Source organism: Maylandia zebra, linkage group LG20 (genome assembly GCF_041146795.1).
Source record: "Maylandia zebra isolate NMK-2024a linkage group LG20, Mzebra_GT3a, whole genome shotgun sequence".
Lineage (NCBI taxonomy): Eukaryota > Metazoa > Chordata > Actinopteri > Cichliformes > Cichlidae > Maylandia > Maylandia zebra.
Window position 1 is genome coordinate 16,587,993 of NC_135186.1, and position 23,458 is coordinate 16,611,450.

General features: G+C 38.4%; 1 protein-coding gene across 2 annotated transcripts in view; it reads left to right on the forward strand.

The window, feature by feature from the left end:
• The first annotated feature begins 7,230 nt into the window (after positions 1-7,230).
• The window catches only part of gata5 (GATA binding protein 5), a 29,090-nt gene continuing 12,862 nt past the window's right edge, over positions 7,231-23,458 (forward strand). Inside the window, exons 1-2 of one of the 2 annotated variants that reach the window (XM_076878523.1) lie at positions 7,231-7,345; positions 22,394-23,054. In XM_076878523.1, the coding sequence (XP_076734638.1) occupies positions 22,535-23,054 (520 nt within the window). In that variant the 5' untranslated portion in view covers positions 7,231-7,345; positions 22,394-22,534. Of the gene's footprint in view, positions 7,346-21,401; positions 21,914-22,393; positions 23,055-23,458 lie in introns of those variants that run through there. The other variant, XM_004573426.3, reaches the window with a different exon arrangement.

The window sequence follows — 23,458 nt, forward strand, 5'->3', positions numbered from 1 at the left end:
TGGGAGTGAGCTAGTACATACCTGAGCACAGAAACAAACATGCATTCCCACCCTCAGGCACACATATACAAATACTCAGCACTCGCCCAACATAGAGACACACAGAAATTGGACTGGTTCTTATATAGTGCTTTTCTACTCTCCTGGAGTACTCAAAGCGCTCTATACAACACGCCACATTCACCCCATTCACACAAGCACTACCATCTACACGGTGAGTGCTTTCTAACTATCATTCATACTCATTCATACTCCGATGGATGCATTGGAGAGTGAGTCAGGGTTAGTATCTTGCACAAGGATATTTGGCATGCAAACTGGGGAGCCAGGGATCGAACCACCAACCTTCCGATCAGCAGCTGACCTGTCAGCTGAAGAGGCCCCCAGTTCCATCGATGCACCAGAGGCCTCCCTCGCCAGGGCTGGGCCCCCGTGCATGCACCCACCCAGGAGCAGTGCAGCTACCAGCCCATGGGTTGAGCCCCCTGAGAAACCTGTCCCTAGGGAATCCCCAGACACCCCAAGCCTTTACCCACCCCCCACATCAACTACGATAATGAAGATGGGACAAAACGCCCCAACCCCACTGGGTGATGGAGCCAATCAAAGGAGCCCAGAGAGATTGGAGAGATGGCACAGAGGCTGTATCAAAACTAATTTAATCTATCAGATGGTCTCTATATTGGATGGAATAAAGATGTTTTTTTCCAGTTCATGAAGACAGTTGGCAATGCATAGGGAGGTGAGAACCATGTGGATTGTATACATCTCTGTAGTGACGTCATCCAAGTCGCCCAACAAGCAATCTAAACGGGAGGCTGGAATGTTACATTTCAGAAACTTTGTCAGAAGGTCTTCACATATCAGGCGCCAAAACCACTGAACAGGTGGACAGGACCAAAGAGATATAATTGTCAGGTGTGTTGCCTTGTCAGTGTGAGCAGTTGTTAGAAGACGTAAAACACATCCTGAACATCAATTGATCAGTGCACTCTGTGTAGTATTTTGTATTGTATTAATTACAGACTGGGATTTCTAATCAATTTAAAGGTTTTAAGCATATCTGAGACCAGAAGTTTTGGTCTAAGATAGACAGTGTTGGGCAAGTTACTTTGAAAACGTAATTAATTATAGTTACTAATTACTTCTTCAAAAAAGTAACTGAGTTAGTAACTGTGTTACAAGATTCTAAAAGTAATTAATTACTTGAGAAGTAACTATTGCGTTACTTTAAAAAAATATGTTTAACCCTCTGGGGTCCAGGGTATAATTGGCTTATTTTAATGTTTCCTCTACATTTCACCTTTAAAAACTATTTACTTTGCCTTGTTTGGTATCATTGTTTTCAGCACAATCTCACGTGTCTGAATTCAAAGTAATGTTTTCAGTTTGACATACTGTATTAACACAATTGATCTAAACTAAAAAAAAAAAAAAAGACAAAAAAACATAAAATTCGAGTAGAAAAAAGTTCTATTTTTTACTCTAACAACCATAAACATGAAAATAAACATTTTATAACTTTAAATGCAAATATAAATTGTCAATTTTAAAATCATATGCATAAGTTTTGCAAACAAAGTTATTTGCAGCCATTTTCCTTTTACCCTTTTTTTATAACCATTTCAAACTATTTACATAACAATCAGCTGTTCTGCATTCAATAGGATGCTACCTAAATTATTTGTGCCACTCCCAAAAACTAATTTCTGTCCTCTATAAAGGAGAACATCACAACCTGATACCTGCAGGTCTGACAGCAGTTGTATCATTGCTCCTGTTTCTACCTGGAGACAGCAGTCGCCTCATTGTTCTGACAAACAACACAAAACTATCCACAACATTACACACTAACTACACAAGACAACACATTAACTACACACTCCAAACACGCTAAACGTCACAAATCTCTCACATCTCAAAACTCGCTCTCTCTTTTTTTGCTTTCTCTCTCTCTCTCTCTCTCTCTCTCTCTCTCTCTCTCTCTCTCTCTCTCTCTCTCTCTCTCTCTCTCTCCCGTCACTCCTAAAACTTCCCCCTCTTCCAAAACAACCAAATGTTATGTTGCCATATTATTTTTTGATTGGTCGACATGGTGCATTTTTCCACCAACACAAAAGGGCATTTTTTTGTTTTTTTGTTTTTTATTTTTACTCATAAAGCTGGGCTTACACTGTATGGTTTTCGGCCCATTTTGAGACGATTTTTCAGTCGTGCGACTGTTTTGGTGATCGGACGAGTTTGGCCTTCATCGTGCATCGTGTAGTATACGTGGGGGTAACGAGAAGCGATTAACACCTCACAACCAGCTCCTGATCATCAATCACTTGGTCTTGAGGATGGTTGAAATCCTCACGACCGTTGTGAGGGTGTCACCGCAGCTTCTCACACTGAGCACGCGCAAACACATAAATGTCGGTGAAAAAGACTGAGCAGCACGGCAGTGCAGTGTGTGATCTGGACACAAGCGATGGAGGCACAACTTGTAGAACTTTGGCAAGCTCATCCGAGCCTTTTCGATGTGGCCTCACAAAATTATCACGACCACAACAACCATGAAAATAGTTGGATTTACATTGCTGCTCAATCACAGCTGCCTGATCAGTGTTTTTCATTAGAAATTTAGCAAAGTTGATGGTGGTGGTGTGTCTGTGTGAGTGAAAGACAGAGAGGGAGAACGAGCGACAGAATTTCTGTTATAACCTTCATTTTATGGACGCACAGTGTGAGCACTCAGGTCGCATCAGAGCATCGGGCCGTATAGTGTGAGACCCTGCATCGTGACCTACGAACTTATAACCCCTGCGAGTCAATCGTGCAGTTTGAGCAGAAGCTGAATGCAGAGAGTGCTTGGTAGTGCTGTCCTTAGACACTAAACGTGACGAAACTATTGAGGAAAAAACGCCGCAAATATATTGTTTATCATGACTCTGGTTTTACTTGGCCTATCAACACAATTTAAAAACTGGTATACATCACCTTGTTGCTTTGTCATCTTGAAGGGGTCATGTGATTGGCTTACCACGACTACTTTATTCTTCCTCAGTCAATCAGCAGCACTCATGCAATTGTTTTGCCCCTGAGCTCCAGGTGTTGTGCAAAAAAGTGATCGTCTACCAGACAGTGATTGCCACCCGCGGGAGCGCACGCAGCTGCTGAAAGCTGTAGCGCCCAGATTAGACAGCTACTTCCGTGCAACTGATATAAGATGCGGTAAGTTGAAGACAGCTTCAACCGACTGTTTGTTGAAAAATAGTAACGCGACCGCACCGCATTTTCTTGTTAGTAATGGTAACGCCGTTGTAACAATAGAAATAGTAATTAGTTAGATTACTCATTACTGAAAAAGTAACGCCATTAGTAACCCCGTTACTTGTAACGCCGTTATTCCCATCACGAAGCCAGAGTAAAATCTGTTGGAGCCCCATTGTGTTCCTGATATATAAACAGGCCACCTGATCAGGGCCAAAAGACTAATTAAACCATCTAATAGCAGTTTCACTGGCAGCTGGCACTCAATTCTTACAGTTTTATCTGGTAACAGGTGAAAGGATCTCAGCCTATTGTGAACTTTTAAATGGATAAAAGGTTTGCTGGCCTGGAACTGGGCATGGATGTCAATGTGTCCAGCTGGCTACTTGTGGGAAACAGAACTGGCATTGCTGTATGAACTAAATACTGGAAATAAGGAGCCTGATGACAACAGTCGTCAGAAACAGTTGCTGGTTGATTTAGACAGCATGACAGTGGTCAAAGAAGTTCTGCTATGGAGAAATGATCAACCCACCTACTAATTCAGCTAGCCCTGAAAACCGATGAAGCATTGGACTCCTATCTAGCCATCACCAGCAAGAAGAGCCAAAATGGCTATGCCAGGAAAAGGAGTGCTGCTGCAATGAAAACAGAAGTCTAGTGTCTGAGCCCAGATGGAGTTGCCACAGGTATAAAAACACAAACTAATCCTTTACTGCTTCCATAAGGAAAGCAGTAAATCTTGGCTGAAATTGCATTATGCAACAGGACAATGATCACAAGCACACCAAATCTTTAAGTGAATGGCTGAAAAAGAAAAGATTAAAAGTGTTGCAATCGCCCAAAGTCCAGAAAACCTGACTAATCTGCTTTGGTGGGACCTTTGGAGAGCTGTGCATAAACAAATACCTGGAAACCTCAATGAACTGAAGCAATATTGTAAAGAATAGTGCGCCAAAATTTCTATACAAAGATGTCCGAGGTTGTCAAAGTCATACAGAAAATGATTACTTGAAGTTAGTGCTGCTGTGGGTGGTTCGACAGGCTGTTGAATCAAGAGGTGTAATTAGTTTTTCACACACAGGTTCTGAAGTGAGTGGTTTGATTCACAGTAGTGTTTATTAAGTAAATAATGACACTGTGTTATGTGTCTGAGAGTATATTGTGCTTGTTTAGTTGTGCATGTCTATACGGCGGTAGCTTAGGAGGTAGAGCTGCTGATCGGAAGATTGTTGGTTTGATCCCTGGCTCCCCCAGTCTGCATGCTAAATATCCTTCAGCAGGATACTAACCCCAAGTTGCTCTCTGATGCATCTGTCAGAGTGTGAATGTCAGTATAATATATCTATGTTCACAGCGGTTGTCTTTAGGAAATGTGCAACGTACAGAGTGTTTATGGTTTATATAACTACGGTAGTCAGCTACCAAGTCTTGCTGTTGCTGGAAGAAACTAAACATTGAAGTGTGTACCACTTAACTTTTATGTAAGGTCCATCAAACAGGACTTTCCTGTTTCCTATAGGTGGCAAGTCATCACTATTGGTTCACACCCTCAGTGGTTACATGTTGTTAAGTACATCAGTGTAAGCTGTAAAAGATAGCAAAACACATTCTTGACACTTTTATTATGATCTCTTTCTACAGTATTACAGTACAATATCCCTACTGTCATGTTTATGTAAGCACACTGGAGCTTAGAGGGGTAGCAGACGGATACAGAAAATGGGCATCGTATCTCAGTCCCACTTGGGTAAATTGTCCCACCTGTGCAAGTCTTAGGCCACAACAAATCTGTGACTGATTTTTGGTATATGAATTTATTACATTAATACAAACCCAATTCTATACAACTGGCATCCCATTTTTTGCCAATTGTAGATAAAAATAGAATTCACAATAAAGTATAAAACAGATCCAAATTTTAAACTGGTAAAAGTTAGGACGAGCCCTTTTTAGTTATCTCTTTTAGCACCCATTCATAAACAACTGGGAACTAAGGAGAGCAGCTGCTGGACTTTTTGGAGAGGAATGTTGTCCCATTCTTGTGTGATATAGGACTTTAACTGCTGTGTTTTTTATTTTATGGTGGACTCAGTGTTTTTAATTGGTGGAAGGAAGGAATTGCTGGTAGGCTGGACTCTTTTACTATGATGTTGTTGTAACAGATGCAATATGTGATATAGTATTTTCTTTCTGAAATATGAAATATGGAAATGTATCACTGCCAGAAAAAGACATCTGAATGAAGCATATGTTGTTCTTAAAACTTGTATATATATTTTTACCGTATGTACAATTTTTTCATGTGCTACAGATTTGTAGCCCAGTTTATAGTGGATGATTTAGAATTGAGATTCCAAACATTACTACAAAGTGACTGACTCGTTCTATAGACAACTAAAGTTTTCATATTCACTATCCTGTAAGTTGCTGTCCTGTTAACCACAACATCAACATCAAAGAAATATTCATTAGTGACCTTTAGATTCTGCCCACACTGACTGTATAAGAGCTAAAGATTAAACTTCCATTAGTACATGATACAGAAATTCTCTTTTAGCACATACACTCAGAATGGTAATAAATATTTAGTCTTTAAATAGATTTAGAAATTTGATAAACCTGAGAACTAAAATCCACAAAACCTTGAAAGAGGTGTTCGCATTTGTGCAAACTGCAGTAGCTGTTAATGGACAGATGCAAGGATGTGTCCTAGAAGGTATGTTTTATAATAAGACGCAAACTGTTTGATCCTGAAGTTGTGGAGCTGTTTTGCGTATTCTCTTAAAGAATCATGCCATGCCACTCAGAAGCCATCTTAGCAATGCCCCCAGGCACTTGATTCATCTGTTACTTTTGCTTTGTATGATGCATTACCATCACTCGATTATTGGGTTTAATTCCTGTACAGGAGGAAATAATTTGAAAATTTCACTTAATTCTCAACATTCCCACGTTTGTCTCAAAATGCATAATTAAAAAAACATCCTATTATTAGAATTTCTAAATGTAATTCTTATATTATTTTTTTTACCTGGGAATGTAAGCAGCTAGAAAAAAAGGGTTTATTTCATTGTCATCTTCCATAGTATTAATTAACTGTTCTCAGCATTTTAACTTTTGTTGTTTCTTTAAAGCAAGTTTTATTCACTCCACTATTTATGAGTAAACAAATTTTATGAGAGCACTGTCTGCTGAGTACTCACAGGCTCATCTGTACATAGACATAAATCAATAACTGTGTTCTCCAACATACGCACTAGCACACATAATCACCATTCAATGCTTGTTTAGCTCATCTCATGTGGCCTGTGTTTGTGCTGTTTGACCTTTGAGATGGGAAAGACAGCCCATGTGGATCAATTCCTCCATTCTGGAGACTACGAGAGCTAATTGTGGGCATAGAAATCCTCACAAATACACGAGCAGAACTGCATTAGCAGCAAAACACCAACACATATCCACACACAAGCCCTGAAAAGCATGTTTTCATTGGATATATGTTTGCCTGCAGCCTGGGTGACAGCTGGCTGGGAGACTCCGTGTTATGCGATTGAACCACAAGTAAATGGTCTGTGTAAATTGGCCTTTTATGGGACTGTAGAGGAAGATGTTTCACACCCTATTTAACTCTTCATCATTGTTTGGACAAAAAAGATTCAATCTGCAGGAGATTAAGTAGAGTAATGGCAAGTAACAGCAATTTGTTCAGCATTACAAGGTACCACAGTACTCAGCACAGAGCAGGCAAGCAGCTCTGGAGTTGCGTGAAGTTGAGCAAGCCTTCTAATAGTACAAGGAAATTTAACTTCCTTAACATAAATAAATCTTCTTCTTCCAGTTTATTGAAAACCTTAAAACTGCACATTTACCTGAGAAGGCTTTTTAGTCCACACAACATAGTGAACACTATTGTTGGATGTCAGATAAGGGGAAAGTCAAAGTCCACAATGTTGGAAGAAAAAAAAAAGAGGAATACAATATGACAGACACATGCAATACAGGTCACACTAATATATAAATTTCTCATAGGAGGAAAAAAAAATCTTAGCAATAACCAGGACTTCATGATGAAGAGAAGCGGGACTACCAGGTAGGTAGAAAACATTAGAATTATGCTATAAACAAAAGCTAAGAAAGGGATATCCAAGGAAATAATAGCATCCAAAAGAAAACAGAAACCATTTAAAATGGAATAATCCAGCAAGGGAAAACTATACAAGCAAAGATTCAGAACAGCACAAAAATTCTGTCATGGCTGTGTGCAGGCAGGCAGGATGAAGGACCCAAGTGCAGGACTCATGGAGGCAAAAGTAAACTTAAAGAACTCAGCTTTATTGCTGGCAACTCAAAACAGACAACTAACTGGTAAGACTAGGAACAGAACTTGAAACAGAAGACATAGGCAATTTTGAGGGTCCAACATGACAACGAGCAGGGGAAGACGAAGAACATAGGAGACATTTGAAAAAGGGTAAGACAAATTCAAATTCAAATTCAAATTCAAATTTTATTTGTCACGTACACAGTCATACACAGTACGATATGCAGTGAAATGCTTAGACAACTGCTCGTGACCTAAAGAAAAAAAAAAAGGAAAAGGCTATGAATAAGATAGGAAATAAATATGAAAAATTAAAAAGGGTAAATTTAACTAGGAAGGAATAAAATATAAATTAAGGTTAAAAATGAAATAACTGTACAACAACAAATTAGAATGAAGGGTAAATTTAACTGGGAAAGAATAAGATAAAATATATAAATTAAAGTTGAAAATAAAATAACTGTACAACAAAATACACAATACACAGTATAGAACTATATAAGAATGTATGAAGAAATATAAATAAATATATACACAATAACAGCAGCTGTACAAGTATTAACTGGAAATTAAGAATATAATGTCCAGTGTTGTGCAATCCACATTATGTCTTCTGCAGTGCAAATATGCTTAAAGTGATTTAAGTGATGAAGTGAAAACAATGTCCAGAATGTCCAGTGTGTGTGTAAGAACTGTATGTGTGGGTCAGTACTGTGTGGTGGTGTGATTGAGAGACCGTATCGCCTGCGGGAAGAAGCTCCTCCTCAGTCTCTCTGTGTTGGTCTTCAGGGAGCGGAATCACTTTCCTGACCTCAACAGAGAGAACAGTCTGTTGTTGGGATGGGATGGCAAGGATGATAATAAAAATCAATATTTAAAAGATAAAAAGAAAGAAAACTAAGCATTCTAATCACAGATAATGAACAAAGTGACAAAGTTTTATCTTAACCATTTTACATGTCATTAAAATCAGCAGGCGCTTTGTATATAAGTGATGTTTCTTTGTTGTTCATTACAATTCCCAAGCAAATATTTACTGTAAAACTAAAACCATTAACATGATTTAATTAAATAGCATTGCAATGACAGATTATAATATACCATTACAAGTACTGTCCAGTCTTACTTCTGAGCTTGTTTATTCTACCCCACTGTCCCTGGGCCTGAACCCAGAAGTAGCAGAGTTAGGGTTAGCCAGATAGGGCCTGACAGGCTGTAATGCAACACACAGATAAAGAAGTGGCAGACAGGCAGATAGAAGCCAGTCTCTCATAAGCGCTGGAGATTAGGCTGACTCCTGCTTTACATTCCCCAGTGAGCAGAGCACCAGGAACATGGGCCATCCAGCCCACTAAATCCTTTCTTCCCACTCTGTCTGTGCTCTGGTGGAAATGTTCTGAATCTGAATTGGTAAGAGAAGAGAGCTCACATATTTGTGATGATCTGACCACTGCATAGAACAGATGGAAAGAGAGGAAGTGGCCTGCTGCCAGCAGTCATGCAGAAGGTCTGGCAAATTTTCGTGCCTTGAAACAATGATTAATTTGAAAAGAAAACAACCACGGTGGGAATACACGATTACATACAAATTCAGCTTCTGTGTGACTTATCTGCCATGACACCCTGGCGATCAGAGAATTAATTTCTTGACAGTGAGCATACATTATGCACATATCACATTATAACACCAGGAAAAGTCTTGCTTGTGATCATAGTATCTGTTTTAAAGCTGACTGAATAAGAATTTTCAGCAACATTCGTTCTTGCCAAGACTTCAAAATTATGCATTTTGGAGTAGGAATCTCATTATCAAGCAACATCGTCAAGAGATGTAGCACTGAAAGAACTATATTAACAAAGTTACCTTAAGCCTGGTTTAATTATTTTTACTGTCATTAGAAGAAACAATCCCAAGATGAAGGTTGCAAAGTGGCTTGCAGCTAGTCAATTATGTAGAAGGGTATCAGCAAAGCTATCAGTTGCTGGGATTAAGATCAATTTATTTCTGTGTGGGCTGCCTGAACTAATGCTATGGTTAATTAATGAAATGGTGAAGGGGTAATTAGGAGGTTTCAGCCTTTTATTACCCATGTGGTTGCCACTTGCATACATTAGACATTCAATCATTAAATATGAATTAATCATTGGATTTTAGCAGATCATTTGCATTCACTGACCTTAGATTTTCATTCAGTATATATGTGTTTTTATATAAATAGACAGTAGATGCAGTATCAGAACTGGGCAACTTCAATACACATCGGCATGCATTTATGCATCAGCATCAAAGTTTCTACAACTCTACCAAAGAGGAAGAGTACCTACATCTATTAAAGGATTTACTAAAGTATATTTCCTCATTTGGTGTCTTCATGATTGTGGTGGAGAGTACAGTCTAAGATACTGTATCTGTTCAAATTCTCCTAGATGTACGACACATACGCAACTGTCCACTTACTGAGAATGTGGTCAGTGATGACTCATCTGACATATCACTTCATGATGATCAATGCTGCATCATTAACTCTCAAATGTGCATTCACATTTGTAATGAGTGGTTTATGCGGTGCAGTTGCTACTATAATATAAAATGCATCAATATGAAATTGACAAAGAACTATTTCTTCTTGATAGATGGACTCCATTCCTACAAGAAGTACTTCTCTAAACTATACGTTTAAGGAGATAATTCTTCTACACTTATCTCCTTCACTGCAATTCAGAGACACTTGACTTGCAGGTATAATTCACAAATGCACACCTTGTGAACTGGAGAGGAACTGACATTTCACTAATTCAGAAGACCTTTAATTGGCCAGTTATTCTATTTACAAAAAAAAAACAAAACCACTATGTAAAGATAACTTAATATGTATCACTGATAGAGGAAAACAGAAACAACCCCAGGTCTCATGTCAGCTCTCTAACCAGACTGACAGAGAATCAGATCTCAGTTGAAACAAGTATTCCATTAACTCGTAATGACTTTTTTCTGTATTAATGTTTATGTTTACTTCCTCCAAATGATCAGTATGTTGATTAGAGGCTATTTCTACAACACTGTTCAAAGAAGTCTTACCAATAAATAATGATTCATTTTTAAGTATGATCAATCTATCTTTATTATTGCCTGTGGATTAAACACCACAGGTTTTTATGATAGTGGTAATTAAACCACTACTTTAAAATTCTAACTTAATACTTGATCCAGGCGTCTTAGCTAGTTATAAGCCAGTTTCTAACCAGTCATTATAAAACACCGGAGTGACCATCTGCAGAACAATGGCTTATTTGAAGAGCTTCAGCATTAGTAATAGCATTAGTAAAGGTTACAAATGACCTTCTCACACCTATTAGACCTCAGTGCATCATTCAATACAATATTATTATACAGAATATTACAATATTACACAATATTGTACTACAGAAATCGGAACATACAGTAGATATTAAAGGAACTCTGATGGTTTGAATCATATGAAGCTGGTAGACCTGAGTTCCACAGGCCTTTGACCAATGCTTTTTATGTTATGCACTTCCTTTCCTCATACAACACTTTCAGAGGTTTAAACAAGCGTTAGTAATAATTCAAATTTGGCTGTCTCCCATAGTGTGCCTTTTGTCCTCTCTACCTCTGCTCTCTTTTCGTTCCCCTCACCCCCAGCCGGTCACAACAGTTGTCTGTCCCTCCCGGAACCTCATGGAGGTTTCATCTTCCCACTGGTCTCAAGTGCTTGCATATACGGATTTGATTGCTAACTACTATAAATGCCTTGCAGCAACTGTTATTGTGAAATGGCACTACATGAATCAAATTTAATTAGTGCTGTCAGCATTAATCTCGTTAAAATAACGTTAACGTCATAACCACATTAACACAGCAAATCTCTGTTAGCGAGTTAGCGCGGATCGCCCCGAGCATGGGGCTGCACAGCGTCAACACATTAGCGCGGTTAGCTGTTAACGCGTTAGTGCTGTATGGCATTAATGTCATTTTAACGAGATTAACGTTGAGAGCACTAAATTTAATTTAATTATTCTTGCTGATAGTTTGATCACATCATGTTTTGGCATTCTCCTCCACCAAAAGGAATGTTACCTGGATGTTCTTTGTTGCAGACTATTGCATGAGTATTCCACTCATCAAAGGTGTGCTGTCAGCCATAATTTCTGACCTTATTTTCTAAAGTTTGTCCCTTACCTTAAAGATGAGACTTTAATCAGCAGTGTTGGGACTAACGCGTTATTAAGTAACGCGTTACAGTAACTACGTTATTATTGTGATAACGAGCACGGTAACTAGTTATTATGCCAAAACCGGGAACGCGTTACTCCTTACTGGGATTTAGATAGGCTCGTTATTCGTTACTTGGTGTGGTGGCTATCGCGGAGCTTCCACAGATTCAATAACATTAGCAAGTGGTGGAAGCCAGCAGGTGGATGAAGGAAAAGGGAGGCCACTGGTCCGAGAGTGTCAGGTGAACTGAACTTCAGGTAAGAAGTTATAACCTGCAGTCCATCTGGGTCAGATATGAACCAAGTTTAGCTGGAGTTTATTTTCGTTATGCTGACTTTTTCGTACTGCGTGCTAGCTAGCATGACGGAGTTTCTATACAGCTGGGTGGGTGCTATGTTACTGATGTTGAACTTTATTTTGTTCATAAGGTTAATTATTAGAGTTGCCAACCGTCCTGTAAAAAACAGAATCGTCTCGTATTCAGAGAAAATATTACGCGTTTCGTATTGAGGTGAAAAGGAACACAGTTTGTCCCGGACTTCAGCTAGAATGGAAAAAGACACAAAGCTGGAGTTTTTCTGTGTCTTTACGCTGCACAGCTGCCTCTTCTTCTCTCATTCTCTCACCCTCCCTCTCCTGTTTCTACTTCAATCATGAAACTGATCAATGATCAGCTGATTGGCTTTTCTCTCTCGTTTATTTATCGCCCACTTTGCGCCAGAAAGAGGAAACCAACGGATGTCGCGGTAAAAAACAGCAGCACTTTTAACCTTCCTGCCTTCTTGGGACCTTTTTGTGCCACTGCTATGTGTTAAATGGCTGCCATTTCCACTGTGTTCAGTGGAATATAACCAAACTTGCCACAGGATAGTTTTTACCTGTCAATGTTAATATTCCAGTGTGAATTCCTTAAATCAGCCTAAAATGGCTGAGCAGCAGAAATCCCCACACCCATCACCCTGGGGACCATTTTCTGCCCATTGACTTCCATTATAAACGCTATTTTTCAACCCCAAATTATCATCATATGATTTTATTTTTTCTTCTTTTCTTGGATGTCAATGAAGACTCAGGGCCTTGAAGTTTTAATTTTTAAATTGCAAAAAAAATGCAAAAAAAATAATGGCAGGTCAAAATGTATGTTGGTGCCAATCTTTGGTCCATCTAAAGGCCTACTTATAATGACAATCACATATTACTTCAACTGGTTTTTTGTGGAAATATTTAGTTTCGTTTTTTGGTTTTTGGGGCTTATAACACAGGGCGCTCATGTAATAACACTGGGATTTGAAGGGTTAAAACAACGAAAATATAATTAAAACTTTACATGAATATTTCAGGGAGAAGTAGTTTTACAAGGTTGGCTAATTTAAAGTGGAATAAAATATGGATATATGGTCTTTTTATGGCGTGGCTGAGAATGGTCCCTAGGGTGATGGGTGTGAGTTTTTTAAAGGATGGCAGGAGGGTTAAGCTTGATCAGCTGTTGTTAGAATTTATTTAATATTACTTTCTAGTATCAGCTGATGTTGGCTGGAGCCACAGCTGTAAACCTGCTGGTCATGATATCGGTTTGGTTATGTGGTGAGAGGGAAACATGAAGATGAAACCAGGAGATGTCCTTACTGAATCATCAGAGCTGTGATGGAGAAACAGGTTTACCTTTTAGGTCACATGAATGAGTTGAAGGGAAGTTATGAACTGTTTCTGAGAGACAAATAACACCAGGATCCTTTTCTATGTAGCTGACAGCTGGTAACTGTGCAGGGGCGGATCTAGCAAAGTGTTGCCAGGGGTCCATGCAGAGCATTAAAAGGGAAAGGGGGGCACAAGGAAATACTTTCTTATTCTCATTTAAAATGTCTCACTTTTAAAAAAAAATAATTATCTGAGTCTTACAACAAACAATTGATAGATTGATACATATATACCATCAGAACAGTGTACATCACTGTCACAACAGCGTTTATTTTCATTCAAAGGCTTTATGATTTTTCCTATAATGGTGGGCCAGTCAGTCAAAATGCCCGGGACGATTTTTTTGTCCCAGTCCAGCCCTGTATGCAGCTCATCTGCAGTCTGGTGTTACCTACATCTTCCTGTTCAGAAGGCAGAATTTCTGAGTTCTGAGTACAATCAAAAGCACCACGACTGCAGTTTTTGTGTTGGATGTAAAAAGCAGGCTAGGATAGAATCAGGTGTGGGATTTCTCTCGTGGAAATGTGCACATTATTTTTTCCTTTGGTAGGTGGCACAGTGCACTTGTGGCACGTAAGCAAGCTAGAAGACTGGCAATCTTGCTGGGGATTACGGGGAGTTACGGAAGCAACACATTAACAAGAGAATTCTGAGTAAAACCAAAGTTACTTTCCCTAGTAACTAGTTACTCTGAAAGTAACGAGTAACTTGAAGTAACTGAGTTACTTTTAACTAAGTTACTAATTTAAAGTAACTTACCCAACACTGTTAATCAGTGATATGGAAACAGCAGCTAGTTAAGTGGTAGTTGTGACAGAAGCTCCTAACTTCTTTGCCCCATCAATGAACTCTTTTTCAAAGCCACTCAGATCTCTTTTCATCTTGCCATCTTCATATAAAATCAACAGAGCCTGCCTGGAATTTTTATACATAATACAGATGTGGTTCTCTACCTATTTATTCAGGTTTACGTGGCTCACAGATGTCAAAGAGGGAGGATGAGATACGTGAAGAGGCCGATTATTAATTTATATATAAGAGGAGAACAAATAAATATGAGGTATGTAGAGTCAAAGGTACCAATAATGAAATATATGTATATGAAATATATGTATATGAAATATATGTATATGGAGTCAATAGAAAGCAAAGCCAATGAAAACCATGAGGTCTGGATCCTTGGACTCACAGACAGAATAATTACACCATCTTACTAATGCTTTGAGTATGGACCTGTGCCCACAGACTCTCTCTGCTGCTATCTTCGGAAAACCCAGGTATAGCAGAAAGAGGAAGGGCTATATCTGTGTTTCTGTGTGTAGCGACTATGTGTATATAGAAACTACAAGAGTGCAGACCTGCTGGGTACTGGTCTTCCTCCTACAGCCTTAACACATTCTTGTTACTCATTAGTGATTCTCAACTGGCCGTAAGTGTGAATGTGTGTGGTTGACTAGAGTGTACATTTATTCTCCAGATCCACAACACAAGCACACAGAGCAGAATGATTATAACTATACTTCACAATCTGCTGTATCTTCAGACCAGAGCTAAATATCTAAATATCTCAATTCCAGAAGACAAACAAGATGTGAACCTTGGGACTCTTCATCTGCCATCAAGAGGAGAAATGCATCTCTGACCTCCTGCTGAGCTGGAGTCAGCTGTGGCGATAGCACCTATCTGAGCCTCAATCCTGTCTGAGCACCGGCTCCTCTGTCAGCCTTCTTTTACACCATTACCAGCAATATCAGAGCTGTTTTAGCATGCCTCTGTCAATTGTTCATTATAGTTTTAGGGTAGGTCTGAGTCGGTAATGCTTAGTCTATGATGAATGAAGAATTTATCTGAAGTGATCATGCCATCAATTTGCAACACTGACAAGAAATTACTGTCTAAAAACAGACAGACAGCTCACACAAACACACTGTAGCCTGCTTGCTACATAGACAATAAATACCACTGGTAAAATTCTTCACTTATCTTACAGCCATGTGTATGCAAAATGAAGACAGAGGCTAAAACTCCATTCCAGTCCATGGAATGCAGCTGTAAAGGACAGTGGCGTCACATTATAGGGTGATCAAAGTTAAAAGGCATTTCTATGTACACACAAAGCCTCCCCGGTGGATCACCCTATCAGCCAGCCTGTAGAAACATGACCAAAAACTGACAGCAGATATGCAGCCTGTGGTGGGAATGTGGCATATTTGTGAATTCTGTTTTTTGTGGACATAACCATGGACTGACTGGGGGGAGCAGAAAGAAGCTGTGATGGAGCAGGCCCCTCACCAATCACCTCATTCATAAGGCCACTATCTCACTCCTATACTGAGAGATGAGAATTACTCCATGTGTTAAACCGTCTCATTGCCTTCTTTTCATCAAGGGAGAGAGAGTGGTCTTACAGCAGGCAGTGACATATACTTTTACTGTTGGGGAAATCAGATAAATTAATTCTATAGTTTTGTTCAAGATGATGGAAGTCCAATATTTATTTTATTTATAATTCTATTTTGAATTATTTATGTGGAAAAATAGATCAATTTTAAAAAACTACACATTTTAAAATTCTACCTGTCAAAAAACAAAACAAAAATGTAAAAGTCATAAATTTATAAGATTACATTTGTTATTTAATTCAGTTTCATTTTATAGCACTAGTTCATCCAGTTCCCAACAACTTGTAGCTTTTATTGTGAGTTTAAAACTGTTCAAAATTAGAAATGATGATAAGAAAGCTTTTAGCTTTCTGTGGTCACACCCCAGTGTACCTATTTGAATAATTAATAATTTATTCATTAATGATTTTATCATTGCTATTACTAGTTGTAGTGGTAATAATCATAATCATAATCATTTCCACACAATAAAATAAAACTTCACAAAAATCTTTTCTATTAGTTGAAGATGGAGCCAGAGGAAAGATTTCCAGGAACATCAATCGTGTTTTTAAAGCTCCCACAGAGGCTGGGAGATTCTTTTATTAATTATAAAATTACATATTCAAGTTCTAATTTTCCAGTGATTTCACATGATCTATTTAGCTCTGATTTACTTAATGATAAATGTGATCATTCCATACGGTGGAGGTCCTAGAAGTCTGATCCCCAGCTACTGAGGCTAGCTGCAGGAACACTGAATGCCACCTCCCTGGTGGGGAAGGAGCCTTAGTAAGTGAGTAAGTGAGAGATACCAGGTAGAATGAATGAAAGCTGACAAACATGCCCCTCTATTGAGGTATAGCCTTCTAATTTAACCAACAGGTTGTCCACACAGGAAGCGATTCACTTGTCATGCATCACTCTCTGGCAGTTGGTAGCTAGTGGATATTCAAGGCTCCAGTTGATGGGGTAACACTGTAATGGATTTACCACCCTGTTATTTCTCAATCAACCATATCTTTTACTGCCATTGATAGTCATTCCAATCACTGGCCTCAAAATTAAAGAAAGCTTAACTCGAATGTCGGAGCCCAAAAGCATTTAGAGTAATACACTGATATGCAATTAATGTTTTAATTTTATCATTTTGTTTCCAGTCTTGTTTTTTTAATGTGTTTGCCACATTTACTTTCCTAGCCTTTTGCCACATTGCACAGAATTTCAACTGAAATAATATTTTAAAACAAATTAACTGGAGATTAATGGTTAAACCTTTGCTTATTCAAAAAAAAAATCACAGTGACAATTAGTTGTTATCAGTACCATGAAATGGCCATATATTTTATTTTATTTTATTTGATATTTGACATTATGTAATAAATGCCATCTAGCTTGTTAATCTATTAACATTACCATTAAAGCGTTTAGTATGACAGTGTTAAACTGGCATTAATACTTATCTAGAGAAATTCTCAGCTTCTGCAACTATTTAAACATCTCATATATTTTCTAACATAACTTCTGAAGTACGATCATGTTAAACGTATAGTTGTGTTAACATAAATGCTGCTGTTATTATAATAGAGCAAACCAATACAAGTCTCTTCTCTATGACACCAGTCTTGCTGCTTGTTTCTCTCTTATTGTTAAATATAACATTTTTCCTCTACAAATCCTGCTTTAAAATTATTTCTACTCATATGCACTACCTGGTGGTGAAATCCATGCAGCACAGCCCCACATATTTATAATGCCTATATAATTTATACTACTTCAGGGGAGGTGCAGGAGGAGCAGCAGTGGTATCCTGCAAAGTTGTAATGACAGTAGAAGACACTTAACCCACCCAACAGGGAGCCACCTGACTCCACTATCTACCACTGAGTTAGTGGAAAGAAGTGTTCATGATGAATTAAAACAAATAACTAAGGAACAAAAATGAATGCTTCAATAACTAAATCACGCTATTTTTATCTTAGCTGTGGGGGAAATGAACCTGTCACCTCCACTAGCAGCTTAGCTAACAAAGCAGCCTGGTCGGTCCACGTCTGCTGCCAGTGGTGACTAATTCGAGTGTGTGCAGCCAAAAGTCAGAGCTGGGACATCGGCAGTTTACTTGTTACTGTGTGCAAAAGCTAGTAATTACAGTAATAACACTTCATGATCAGTCAACTTGGTCCTGGGTTTTGTTGTAAAAATAAATATAGAGGAATTTTGCAGTACACCAGTAAAGCTGTGTCTGACAAAATGACTGTCAAGTTATGAATGCTAAGTTATGAAATTTAGACTAAAAGAAATTTAGTCAAGCACTAAGGGGTACTGGTGTAAATTATTAATTATTGTGTTATTGTGTATTTTATTGTATTTTTCCTATAGGCTGGTTTTATTGTTCTTCGTGTTTGTTTTTAAAATGAAGGGGTTTTTTTTATGTTTTTTTAATCTTAAAAATACTCATTTTGATTTTATATATATATACATATATATATATATATATATATATATATATATATATATATATATAGATAGATAGATAGATAGATAGATAGATAGATAGATAGATAGATAGATAGATAGATAGATATCATATTTTTATTTTTATGTCAAATTATTTATAACATAATGTTAACAAATAGCAGTTGAAGTTGTTCCCTGTGAGTTTTTTCCTAGGGCCCCAACAGACCTTTTGAAAAAGGATGTCTTTCAAAGAAAGCATGTGCTGCATGTAGAAGGACGACACATTTTTGTTCTATTAACATACTTATATTACACAATGCTACAAATCCTGAAGCCTACATCTCTGCAGCATTCATTTCTTTACAGCATACATGCTTGATATATTTAAGACATTGATTAGTTTTTTTTTTCTTTGGTAGTGACATTCACTTTTTCTATTCATGCAAGTTGGTTGACATTTCTGTGATAATGCCTCATTTGCATTTTAACTATATATACTGAAATATATTGAAAAATATTCTTAATTTAAGGTGTTCAGGTTTTGTTGTGATACGTGTTGGCTAAATTGTTTACAACTAAATACTAGAATAGTATTTTACAATACTTATTGGTGAGCAAAATGCAGTTGGGGTAATCCTGGAAGCAACATAACATAAACAAATCATGTCTGAGTGAAAGTAATCAACTATGGACATATTCTGTATAATACTTTCATCTGTTGGTTAAAGGTTTTCCTCTTTTAACCTGAAGTGAATGAATTTTTGACCCTGAAATGTCATGACCATAGATTCTCGATCAGAATAAGCAGCCTAAAATGTTAAACTGACTATCTTTAAGCCACTTTTCACTTTTGCCTTGTGATGCAGTCACCATCATGCTGGAAAATGAAGAGAATTTCACATAATTGTCCCTAGATGACTGGAAGATGTTAGTCTTTGAGGAAACATCTGTATGATCAAGAAGCAGCCAGATAAGCCAAGGCCCACAGAATGTTTTGAACACCGATAAGGAAAAGGAGAGAGACCAGATGCTGATAACCTGCATGCTAGAGGGGTGCTATTATGAGAAAGAAGACTCATCATTATATTGCTGACTCTTTACATGAATGCAATTTATTTGCCAAGACGTTTTTGAAAGTTGTGAAATAATTACTAAATTGGATAAAGATGATAACAGATAACTTTTATCACTAATGAAATAATATCTTAGATGAGGTAAATGAAAATTACATATACAACAAATTTACCTAAAAGTGGTGGAGAATACATTTGGAGGAGGAGCTGTTCTAAGAAGAAGCAGGAGAGAGGAGGGCCCTGTCTTGATCAGACATATTTTGCTGGATTGAGGTATTACCTGCAATTACCTGAATGCTGTTTGACTGAAAGTGTGAGTTCCTTAGCTTTTAGCGCATTTATTTGATAATCTCACGGTACTTAATAAATTTCACTTCACTTCACTTGGGTTGTTTATGTTATTTTACAATCATTAAAGTGAATGTATGCTGTGATATAAGAAGTCGTTTAGCGAAAAAAAAGCAGCATCAACTCTATCCTACCACAGCTGAAGAGGACTCTCCCACAGTGTTGATCACAGTGTCTATATCACCCTCTTCTTAAACAGCAAACATGAACCGAATAATGATGTAATGGTGATGGGTTATATTTGATAAGACGTGACCAGCTTATAAATGTGATCTGAGGCCGAGCTTAGACTTGTGCAGAACTCACTCTATTTAAAGCGAGCGCTGTTTGGCTGCTGCTCAAGGAACCCATTCTTTTCTTTTTCTTCGGTTTTCTTCTTAAAGGAAATTAGCTTTTGAAACTACCGATAAAGTGAAAACATTATCTTAGTCCTGCATTATTCATTCAATATAAAACACTGAATGAATGATCTTTCTTTGTCCTGCGCTTCTAAAATGGTCCCATTATCCTTTATTTCGTTGAATATTTAAAATGAGAAAATATGCTCTCAGCAGGCGACAGACATTGAGTTTGAGGATGAGATGTCGACACCAAATGCTCTGTCATTAGAAGACGAAAGGAAGGAGACCACTCCACTCCACTGCTGCTCTGCGCAGATCGACGGATGTAGAAGACCAGAGGAAGGATTAATTAATAGACACCAGACAGAAGTCTATTACGGTCTCAGATGCTGATCAAATTAAAGCATATCCATACAGGAGACGGAGAAAAGACGCCCTTTGAAAATATTTACTTTTGATTTTGATGTAACAAGCTTTGGTTTCTAAATTGAAAACATAGTTGTTAATTACAAGCTGTCAAATACAATATATTTTTCTCTTTATTTGCTGTATGTTACATTTTCATTATGAGTTTAACTGAATTAGCCCCGTGTTATTCCCAACCTGTTGTTGATTTTGCATTGTTTTGTTTTAATTTGATATATATTATTTATCAGTTTACCCCGCCTACCTGTTCTAAAAATGAAACGTTCATGCATGTTTTTATTATTATTATTATTATTATTATTATTATTATTATTATTATTATTATTATTATTATTATTATTGCAGTGAAATGTAAATTATACAAATAACGGAATTAACTTCCGTATATTTCTCTGTATATTTTGTATTTTTAACCTGCTATTTTTTTTTTAGTCAAAGGTTAATTGACGCTTAAATCACCAATAATTCCCATTGGTTTCTGTGAGCTACCAGCTACGCCTAAAGTGATTGTTTTATATACAGTAGGTTATTGTTCTAGTTCTATTTCGTTCTCTTTTTCCAATGGACAGGTAAACGTAATAGTTTTAATCTAAAAAAGTATCTTTCAGTTTCATTCTGCACTTTTATACCTTGAGGAGCTGATTTAATTGTTATGAAAATGGAAACCTTGGGAGCAGTAAGACGGGTATTTTTTTTATTTGTTTCAAATGTGGAAAACCTTAAAACATGATTTTCCAGGTGAATTTAAAAAAAAAGTCGTGCATTAAATTCCCCTGTAGAATGAAGCGTAAAGGCAATGATCGTGAATACTGCTGTGTATAAAGCGCCAATGGAGCCTCCATATCCTTCGTCCTATCAAACAGAACAGGGTTTTATTAGTTTACACTTTAGAAGTCCTCAATTCTCAGGTTTGAGCTCTCCTGCCCTGTCATACCCAGGGGTCCTCCCTCCTTAGCGCCTTCCTTCCCTCCCCTCCGCCGTTCCCACCCAGGTCTACATCAGATCGCCGATCTGTGTCACGTGTTTTACTCCCGTACAAATTTTCCAGTAGGAGAGCGAATAGACGCACACTCATAACAGCAATTATCAGCGACAGTACCTATCTCCAGATATACGCAGAGGAAGAAGAGCGCTCCAGTGATCCCGGACTCCCCCTCCCCCTGGAAAAAAATCATTTTACTTTTGCTTACATTTATCTTCCACCACTTGTGAGCAACTTTAACGCACTAAAACCGAGCTATTTGGAGAGGCTCGGCTGAGCTCCATCGTCTGTCTGCGTGGGTACGGAGGGAGAAAGTTTGCCTACTGCGCTTGTCTGCTGAAAATTTTGACTGGTAAAAGACCAGACTGCTTTATCACCCGACCGTCCTTATCTGGTGAGATAATGCACTGAGAGCCCTTGGAAAGAAACTGCGTTCCTCTTGTACACGGCGCAGAACCATTATCAACGTTTTATGTGTTTTGATTTACTATTGATAGAAAGTATATGCATCACAGATATGGAAGGGGAGCTCGCTATCTTTTGTGGTGTTTGATTGAGTTTCCGTTTCTGATTTAATGAGCCAACTGCGGAGGCGCAGGATGTGTGGGGTTGCTGATAGTCGCCTCCGAGTGTGCAGATATCCTTGATCATTAATGTCATTCTAATCCATTCCATGTCTCAAGGTGATATAGGTGAAATATGTCTGACGCGGATTGTCGAACTTTCCTTTTGGCATGGCTCATTGATTGGGGAAAAATAGGTTTTATTTTTCCCCAATAAAGCTTAAGGCTGGGTGGGTGGATCAGTTGCCCATGAAACCTTTCCAGTGTTTTTTTCAGCTATCTTCTTTCTCTGTACATTTATAACAATGCAGGATTCACATCAAGGCACAAAAGTTCCTCAGGAGAGTGTGGATGAGATTTGTGGACATCTCTGCAGTCCTGCGACTGGCTGAGGAAGCCCTCCCCGTGTTTTTCCAGTTTTCCGCCAGGAAGTAGATTTTAAAGAGAGAAAAATGTATCAAAGCCTGGCCTTTTCTTCCAATCAGTCCCATTACACGCATGACACCGGGAATTACATCCATCCCTCGGCCAGCTCTCCCGTCTACGTCCCTTCCACCAGAGTTCCTGCCATGCTGCCCACCCTGCCCTACCTGCAAACCTGCGACTCGCCCCATCAGTCTCACGGCCTCAGTGGTCATCACGGCTGGCCCCAGGCCGGCACAGACGGCTCTTCCTTCACGCCCAGCAGCCCCCATCCCTCACATGGATTCTCCTACTCGCACAGCCCGCCCGTGAGCACCAACACCGGGCGAGATGCAACCTACCAGAGCCCGCTGGTTCTCGGAAACGGAGCTCGCTCTGACCAGTACGGAGGCGCTCTGGTGCGCTCAGTCGGAGGTTCCTACTCCAACCCGTACGCCTACATGAGCCCCGAGATGGCGACATCCTCCTGGACGCCGGGACATTTCGAAAGCGGGGTGATAAGCCTGCAGGGCCGACAAGGTGGTCTGTCGGGGAGAAGATCCAGTCTGGGTAAGCACATAAATCAAGTTTCTAAAACTATTGCGAAATCCCGGTTCCCTCTGATTTACTGGAATTTTTAAAATTATTTTTTTTAACGAAGTATGAAAGACTGACAGTAAATATATTTTTATTCATAAAATAATTTTTCATAATTTGATCATTTTTAATATGTTTTCAACGGGGGGGTTGATGTTTTCTGTTTTTTTGTAGCCACAAGATCATATTACCGCTTGAAAACACTCGTAAGCTAAATTGTTGCATTTTCCTTCCAAATATTAAGAACATAATAACAATCACGTCAGTCTATGCTTGCTTTATGTCTTCTAATTATTGGTTGCTTAATGTCCAAATGTCAGCATCAATAAGACGAATTGAATATTCTGAACATTTTGTTCGTGAAAACGGTGTTGTTG